Raw genomic sequence first — 9,739 nt, 5'->3', positions numbered from 1 at the left:
CCCCCCCAAAAGGGACAACATGGGGGGGGGGGAGCAGACAAGTGGAACTCTGCTTTAAAGCGAAGTTCCACCCAAAAGTGGAACTTCCGCTCATTTGCTTCCTCCCCCATCCGCTGCCACATTTGGCACCTTGGAGGGGGGGGGCGGGTACCTGTTTTTGACAGGTACCCTTCCCTACTTCTGGGATACGGTGCCGTCCCACGGAAGTTTGGTCCCCTCCTCCTTCCCCCGCCGCTGAGCCAATCTGAATGCGCAGCGCGCTTCGCGCATGCGCAGCAGGGTCCCGCCCGTGAAGCCGCAAGGCTTCACTGCCGGGTTCCCTTATCGGCAATGGCGACGGCAGCACCCGACAGCCGATGGAAACATCAACTGCGGTGCCGACATCGCTGGACTCCAGGACAGGTAAGTGTCCGAATATTAAAAGTCAGCAGCTACAGTATGTGTACAGTGTGTGTAGCTTCTGACTTAAATTTTGGAGGGGGGGGCAGAACTCCGCTTTAAGAATGAATGGCACCCTCTATGCCTCTGCTACAAAGCAGTGTATGTAGCCTGCTGACCAGGAACAAGCGGGCATTCCTGACCCGCACAAGGTCCCATTCACATGTCGTGTAGCAGCCACACGCATTCCCGCTCGCAATTTTTTCTTCTTTTGGCGTCATTTTCATGCGATTCTGTGCAACATGCGTAGGGCAGCCCAGGCACTCCAATTGGCTTCCCTATGCACGTTTATCGACCAATAAGAAGCTACTGCTCCTTTTTGGGGGACAAGCTCAGTGCAATCTTCAGTCAAACTGCGCTAGGGGCGCCATTGAGAATAATGGGAGCCAAAGTATCACGCGTTTTGGGGCGCTTCTGCCCAGGATTGCAAATTGCCGAATGTGAACGGAGCCTTAGGGTTGGGGGTGGGGAGGTCAGACCTCTGCAGAGAGGCCGCTGCTTCTACACACAAAGCAAGGGTCCTTCTCTGGCAGGGGACAGGCTTTGCTACTTCGGCTGTGGCTGCTTCAGAAAGAAAACCAAATTGTAAGACAATGAAGACGGTTTGGGTTGGATGCCCCTGGAATGTATTTGGTGGGTTTAGAAGGAAAGCAATAAATAATTCACAATTAGCAGGACGAGCAATATATATAAACCAAGGCATGCTGGGAGTTGTAGTCCCACACCCAACCAATGACCCAGAGATGGAGGGACCCCCCTGGGATACAATCCCCCCCCATGTCCCTGGAGATCAGAGCTCCATACAACCTGTACCCAGGCCTGGCACACCTCATCCCTGCCCCCCCACCCAGGACTCAGGGACTGGCCCCTGACACACAGCCCCATAGGGCCACAGCCACCAATGTCACCCCCCGGCCTTCTCACCGGACTCCTCGTCCTTCTTATCGAACTTCTTCAGCATCTCCGACCCCGGCTACAGACAACTCGGCCACTTCCTGCCAGCCTGTCACCGGGACACGTCACTCCTGACAACACTAGCCGCGCATGCACGACCTCAATGGAGGGAGGGTTCCCGCACATGCGCTGTGAGCCGGTGTGCTGCCAGAAAGAGACGCATGCGTGTTGAAGCCCTGCTTGTTGACGCGAACAATGGGCAACTTTCCGGGTTATGTGTGCACCATGCCGCCCTCTGGAGGCTGATCTCTGAACTGTGCTACAAGATCAGCATAGAAGGCTGGCTGTAAACATGAACAGAAAAAAAAAAAAAAACTGTTGGCAATATCTTTTATCTTTTCTTTTTCTTTTTTTCCTTTACTTCCCCCTCTTCCTGTTCATTGCCTTTCTTTTTTTCTCTTTCCTTTCCTTTCACTCCTTTTCCTTTCACTTCCCTAAATCTTTATGTTCATTCCATTCCCTCGCATTTCCTTTCATTACCTTTCCTAGATTTTATTTTCTCTCATTTTCCTATCCTCTTCTTTTACTTTCCTTTTCATTTCCCTTTCTTCTTCCTTAAAGAGGTTGTAAACCCATACGAATTATTTTTTTTTTCGACCTGAAAGAGAAACACATAATGAGCTAGTATGCATCGCATACTAGCTCATTATGAACTACTTACCTTAGAACGAGCCCCCGCCGTGCCGTCCGCTTAGCTGTATGACAGGCGACATGTCCAGTCGCCCGTCTTCCGGGATCGCGGCATCCGGCCATCTGATTGGCCGGAGCCGCGGTGACGTCACTCCCGCGTACGCGCGGGAGCCGACAGTCACGGCACGGGACTCTGAAGAAACGGCACTAGCGGCCGTTCCTTCAGAGCGCATGCGCCAGTGACGTCACTGGCTGCATGTAAGGTAAATATCTCCTAAACGGTACATGTTTAGGAGATATTTACAGTACCTATAGGTAAGACTTATCATAGGCTTACCTATAGGGAAAAGTGTCAGAGGAGGGTTTACTTCCTCTTTAAAGCGGAGTTCCGGGCACAGAAACATTTTTTTAATAAACATACCCCCGGGACAGTCAGGGCTAGTACATTCCACAATGGATAGCCTCTGATCTGTCCCGGTTCGTACTTACCTGCAAGAAGAAATACTCACTTATAAAATTTCTTCCACAGCGTTGCCATCTCTGTTGTGGGCAGCTGAAGCCAGTGTGATCTTCTTCTGCGTCCTCTTCCGCGTCTTCTCCTCCCAGAATGCGCCTGCACCGGCCCCTCTCGTCACTTCCGGTGCGGCGCCGCATTCCTACACAGCTTCTGGGCATGCCCAGAAGCTGTTTAACAGGGAATGCGGCGTCGCCCCAGAAGTGACGAGCGGGGCCGGTGCCGTCGCATTGATTCCTGGGAGCGATGACGTTCAGCTCCCAGGAATCATCGCAAGACAGGAAGTGATGGCGGAGCCGCGGCGCAGAGGGAGGAAGTGAAGAATAGGTGAGTATTTTCTATCTAAAATTACACGGTGAGTAAAAAAAAAAAAAACTAACTATCCAATTCCTTTTCAGGTTAAGAAGACCAAGCGGACGGGCACAAAAAAAAAAGGTAGTTTTTGTGCCCAGAACTCCGCTTTAACCTCTCCTTTTGTTTCCTCTTGCTTCCCTTTTTTTTTTTTTTTACATTGGGCTAGAACCGGAAGTTCAGTGATGTCACTCTGGTCTAGAGCCCTGCGCAGGCCTGTTTTCTTAACCACTTAAGCCCCGGAAGATTTTACCCCCTTCCTGACCAGGGCCTATTTTGCGATTCGGCACTGCGTGAATTTAACGGACAATCGCGCGGACGCTGTACCCAAATGAAATTGACGTCCTTTTTTTCCCCACAAACAGAGCTTTCTTTTGGTGGTATTTGATCACCTGTGTGATTTTTTGATCACGCGCTATAAACAAAAAAAGAGCGTCAATTTTACAAAAATAACAATATTTTTCACATTTTTTTTATATGAAATTCCCCCAAAAAAATGTAAAAATCTAAATTTTTTAACATTTTAAGCCAATTTGTTTTCTGTTTCATATGTTTGGTAAAAAAAAATCGCAATAAGCGTATTTTGAATGGTTTGCGCAAAAGTTATTGCGTTTACTAACTAAGGGAAAGATTTTTGTCATTTTTTTTTTCTTTAACGAGTAATGGCGGTGATCTGCGATTTTTTTTGTGGGACTGCGACATTGCGGCAGACAGATCGGACCCTTGACTGACATTTTTGACACTTTTGGGGGTACCAGTGACATTACTACAGTAATCAGTGCTAAAAATATGCACTGTTACTGTAAAAATTACACTGGCAGGGAAAGGGGTGCGCTCACCCCCTAGAGCCTCACAGGCTAGTGACGTACCCATACGTCACTTTGCCTGTGAGGGACTGCCTGCCGCCGTATATAGTCGTGCGGCAGTCAGCAAGTGGTTAAACCCGCACACCCGCTGAATGTATGACCAGGACCGCTCGCACCCGCAACCTATGTGTTCCACACCCGCCTGCACCCACAATGTTTGTGTCCAATCCCGCCCCCACCTGCAATGTTTGTGTCCACTCCCGCTAACTTTATCTCAGTGCTATCTGCTTTATCTGCAGTCAAAGCCCTTATCTTACAATGCTGTATAATGATGCTGAAAAGAGGTCTTAGAGTTAGAGGCTCATCATGCTCTCCCTGCAGCTATGGTTCCTCCTTCTCCTTCCCCAGCCAATAACCACATCATACAACGTTGCCTGATACAGTGCCAGACCAAACCGTTACAGACATGGTCTCCCCGCAGCTATGGTTCCTTCCTTCCCCAGCCAATAACCTCATACAATGCCTGATACAGTGCCAGACCAAACCATTACACAGAAAAAGGAAGGGGGCAAAAAAGAAAAGTCTTCCCAGACCTCACTCCGCCAGTTCTCGTTACTCTTCTCATGTACCATACCCCGAGAAGAGTAACGACAGCTGGCGGAGCGAGGCCAGGGAAGACTTTTCTTCTTTGCCCCCCTTTTCCTGTGTAATGGTTCGGTCTGGCACTGTATCAGCGTTGTTTATTGGCTGCGCTGGGGAAGGAAGGAACCATAGCTGCGGGGAGAGCATGCACAAGTACAGTGAGTCCTTACATCATAGAGTTCCCCACGGGTCTCCCGCAAAAGTTACTGACCGCCCGCAGCAATGGGAAAACTGCCCGCACCCGCGAGATTTGCGGGAGCCCGCACCTAATGCAGCCCTCTACTCTGGTCCTCCTAATCCAGAGAGATGAACGGAGGCCATCTCTCCTCCAGTGATCTCTGTGACCAGCAGCTGCAACTGCTGGATCAGTTCTCGGGTTTCCTGATCCGCCAGGTAAGCCCGAGAACCACCAGGAAGCTAGCAGCACTTTTTCTGGCTCTGAGGAAGGGGGTTCGCCCCTGAAACTCGTCAGCCTAGCCACAGCAGCCCCATGCGACCATCTGCATGTCCATTCGTCACTTTTGGGACCTGGCTACCTTGAAAACTGTATATGCAATGTTGATGTGTGTTGTATCACACCAGTTTTGTGAGTACTTTGTACACTTTTTAATATTTTAAATAAATGGTTTTATGGTAATGCACTAGGTCGGTGCTCCCCTCTTTTTCTTTTTTGTCTTTTCAACCACCAGGAAGCGGCGGTAGGGGCGACCCCTCCTGCCGCTTCTAAAAGTGATCCAGCTGCAAATTTGCCGCTGGGACCACTTTTATCAGCTGAAAAAAACAATACCGGGGGTTATTGCACACTGCTGCAGCCATAGCCTTGGTATTCCACTCGCCGACCAAGGACGTCTTTTACCTATGGCCCGGTTGGGAAGTGGTTTACCACTGAAGGACCAAGCATTTTTCTGACACTTTTTTGTTTACAAGTTAAAATCAGTATTTTTTGCTAGAAAATTTACTTAGAACCCCCAAACATTATATATATATTTATTTTTTTTAGCAAAGACTCTGGAGAATAAAATGGCAGTTGTTAAAATATTTTTTTTCACACGGCATTTGTGCAAAGCAGTAAAGTTAGCCCAATTTTTTTTTGTATATTGTAAAAGATGATTTCACTCCGAGTGAATAGATACCCAACATGTTACGGTTTAAAAATTGCGCACTGTCATGGAATGGCGACAAACTACAGTACTTAAAAACCTCCATAGGTGACACTTTAAAAAATGTTAACAGTTTCCCATTTAGAGTTACAAAGGAGATATTTTGCTAGAATTATTGGTCTCGCCCCCTCCGCTGCATTTAAAACTATTCAAAACGCCAAGATTGGCACTTTTGAATACTGTCACTTTTTTAAAATCAGCGCCGTTGGCAGCCGAGTACACTGGAAGCAGTGGCGTAGCGTGGGTTGTCAGCGCCCGGGGCAAGGTAAGTAATTTGCGCCCCCTACACAAATCTACACAGACCACTAAACAGACACCTACACTGAACTAGCTGACCACTACAGAGACCTACCTTATTCCTACACTAACCTACCTGATTACTATACTGACACCTACACTGACCTACCTGACCACTACACAGACACCTACTCTGACCTACCTTATTCCTGCACTAACCAACCTGATCACAACACAAACCTACCTGACAATTACGCTGACCCCTACACTGACCTACCTGTTTCCTGCACTAACCTACCTGATCACTATGCTGACACCTACAGAGACCTACCTGACCACTACAGAGACCTACCTGACCACTACAGAGACTTACCTGATTCCTACACTGACCTACCTGATTACTATACTATACCTAGCTGATTCCTGCACTAACCAACCCTGATGACTTCACTGACATACATTATTACTACACTGACCCCCTACACTGACATTCCTGATTCCTACACTGACCTACTGACACCTTCACTGACCCCTACACTTACACCCCTACATTGACCCCCCCCCCCACCACACACTGACCCCTTTACTGACCCCTTCACTGGCACCTACACTGACACCTACACTGGCCCCCCTTATTCCCTGCCCCTCCTTCACTAACCCCCCTAGACAGATCCCTCCCCCCTACACTGACCCCTTCACTGACACCCACACTGACACATACACTGGCCCCCTTCACTGACCCTTCTTCACTGACACCTACACTGACCCCTACACTGACATTCCTGATTCCTACACTGACCTTACCTGACACCTTCACTGCCCCCTACACTTACACCCCTACATTGACCCCCCCCCCCACCACACACTGACCCCTTTACTGACACCTTTACTGACACCTACACTGGCCTCCCTTCTTCCCTGCCACTCCTTCACTAACCCCCCTAGACTGAACCCCCCCTACACTGACCCCTTCACTGACACCTACACTGACACCTACACTGACCCCTACACTGACATTTTCTGATTCCTACACTGACCTACCTGACACCTTCACTGCCCCCTACACTTACACCCCTACGCTGACCCCCCCCCCCCCCCACCACACACTGACCACTTTACTGACCCCTTCACTGACACGAACACTGACACCTACACTGACACCTACACTGGCCCCCCTTCTTCCCTGCCCCTCCTTCACTAACCCCCCTAGACTGAACCCCCCCTACACTGACCCCTTCACTGACAACCACACTGACATTCCTGATTCCTACACTGACCTACCTGACACCTTTACTGCCCCCTACACTTACACCCCTACATTGACCCCCCCCCCACCACCACACACTGACCCCTTTACTGACCCCTTCACTGACACCTACACTGACACCTACACTGGCCTCCCTTCTTCCCTGCCACTCCTTCACTAACCCCCCTAGACTGAACCCCCCCTACACTGACCCCTTCACTGACACCTACACTAACCCCTACACTGACATTTTCTGATTCCTACACTGACCTACCTGACACCTTCACTGCCCCCTACACTTACACCCCTACACTGACCCCCCCCCCCCAACACACACTGACCACTTTACTGACCCCTTCACTAACACGAACACTGACACCTACACTGGCCCCCCTTCTTCCCTGCCCCTCCTTCACTAACCCCCCTAGACTGAACCCCCCCTACACTGACCCCTTCACTGACAACCACACTGACACCTACACTGACCCCTACACTGACATTCCTGATTCCTACACTGACCTACCTGACACCTTCACTGACCCCTACACTTACACCCCTACACTGACCCCCCCCCACTGACCCCTTCACTGATACCTACACTGACACCTACACTGACCCCCCTTTACTGACCCTTCTTCCCTGTCACTCCATCCCTGCCCCTCCTTCACTGACCCCCCCTCAAGACTGAACCCCCCTACACTGACCCCTTCACTGACACCTACACTGACACATACACTGTCCCCCCCTTCACTGACCCTTCTTCTCTGCACCCTAGACTTACCTCTAGACTGACCCCCCCTACACTGACCCCTAAACTGACCCCCCTACACTGACACCTACACTGACCCCCCCCCCTACATTGACCCCCATTCACTGAACCCTTACACTGACCCCCCTACATTGACCCCTTCACAGACCCCCCTTCACTGACACCTACACTGACCCCCCCCCCACACTGACACCTACACTGACCCCCCTACATTGACCCTCCTTCACTGAAACCTTACACTGACCCCCCCTACATTGACCCCTTCACTGCCCCCCTCCACAGACCCCTTTACTGACTCCCCTACACTGACTCCCCCCCATTGACACCTACACTGACCCCCCTTCACTGACCCACCCCCCACTGACACTTACACTGACCTCCCCTACAGTTCCACTTTCACTTTACTGCAGTCAGTGCTCTCCAGTCCAGGCTGCGCCCCCCCCCCCCCCTATCCTTCTCCCTCCCTAGATGCCTTGTGTGTCTGTCAGTCCAGAAAAACATCTCTCATGGTCTCACCTCACCTCTCACAACTCTCTCTTCAGTCCTCTTCACGCTGTGCTGGCTGAGTGCCACAACTGGAAAGAAAGAGATGAATGATTCCTGTGACAGCGCCGGGCGGCTGAGTGAAAAGAAGGCTGCTGATTCGCTGAGCTGACTGAGCTGTGCAGAACACGCCGCCTACAGGCGGGGCTTGGCTTGCAACGCTACGCCAATGGGCAGGGGAGGCACAGTCCAGCTCCGCCCCGCCTCGACCCGCAGTTTCCAGCCATAGGGCGCCCGCCGGCTATCTCCCAGCCTAAAGATGGCGGCAGCCGCAAACAGTGTGTGATGACACCGTGTTAGTAATATATATAATGTCAGACAGAGTGACACTGCAGGTTGCGCCCCCCCCCAGATGTTGCGCCTGGTGCGGACACCCCCCCCCCCTGCACCCTCCACGCTACGCCACTGACTGGAAGTGATGCCGCTTCCGGGTTACTACATCAGATACCCGATCAAAGCCAGATGCGGCTTCATTCGGGGCTCTGACCAGTTGGTGGACATGCCGACTGGTCGCTCAGGTCTCCCGATGGGACGGGAGACCCGGGCAGAGCAACGGAAGTCGGTGGTAAATGGTTTGTAATATCCTAACTTCTACAACTGCAGGATAGCTTGTTCTGCTGAAAAACAACAGACCTACTGGCCAGATAACCAGGTGAAAAAAAAAGGATAGAAAGCCTAAAAAGAAAATGAATGCAGCCATCACATGTAGGGTTTGTAAGCTGCGATATATTAAATGTTTGCTTTTGGATATAATACGGCTTTAAGCTTCCCTGCACTTTGACTTAGTCCACAGAGCGACCCAGAACAGACGGTATACATACCATAGGGGTGGTCGTGCAGGAATATCATGTCCAGTGTTGGCCTCCACTCAGCACGGCAGCATGTAGCAGTCCTGATCAGTCCCTGGTCTGTTCACCTGTACACATGTCTCTGTACTTTGAACATTTGTCATGAACTGCAGACTTATCTGATTGTCCGACTCAAGAATATCCTTATCCCAGGCTGGAACGCCAGCCATTTAAAGGGCTAGACGGTCAACATTCCTTACTCGGCTTAGAGCTTTTGCACCAACAGTATCACAATTCAGGAAGGAATATTTGTAATGTGTATACTGTATATTTACTGTAAATACAAAGCCAGCCGTGCATTCAGTTTTACCGGTTTATTTAGGGGCACATTACCCATGCTCTGAATATTAATTTTTGTTCTGCTCATGCACACCTGAATTTTCATAGATAACAGTTCAAGTAGATGTAGCACCCTTCTAGGTAGGTGCTAGGCAAAGCATATCTGTGACCCTGTTCTGCTTATCAGGAGGGTCTGATCTGTTAGTTAGCCGGTCACGTGCTTCCAGGTGTGACCTGTTGAGTGTGGGGAGTCTCCCCACTGTATCCAATGAGGGACCTTGTTGGACAGTGGAGGAAACCTAGCCAATAGCACACCAGGGTT

The 9,739-nt window shown here is 50.4% G+C and overlaps 1 protein-coding gene across 2 annotated transcripts in view; it reads right to left on the bottom strand.

Moving 5' to 3' along the window:
• Window positions 1–9,216, bottom strand: part of COPG1 (COPI coat complex subunit gamma 1) — a 49,588-nt gene extending 40,372 nt beyond the window's left edge. The window contains exon 1 of one of the 2 annotated variants that reach the window (XM_082265547.1): window positions 9,112–9,216. In XM_082265547.1, coding sequence (XP_082121673.1) covers window positions 9,112–9,139 — 28 coding nt within the window. In that variant the 5' untranslated portion in view covers window positions 9,140–9,216. Of the gene's footprint in view, window positions 1–1,362; window positions 1,495–9,111 lie in introns of those variants that run through there. The other variant, XM_082265546.1, reaches the window with a different exon arrangement.
• Between the last annotated feature and the right edge of the window lie 523 nt (window positions 9,217–9,739).

The sequence above is a fragment of the Pelophylax lessonae genome (assembly GCF_965119305.1).
Source record: "Pelophylax lessonae genome assembly, chromosome: 8".
In the NCBI taxonomy this organism is placed as follows: Eukaryota; Metazoa; Chordata; class Amphibia; order Anura; family Ranidae; genus Pelophylax; species Pelophylax lessonae.
Note: the sequence above shows the minus strand (reverse complement) of the source record. Positions and strands in the feature narration are given on the sequence as shown.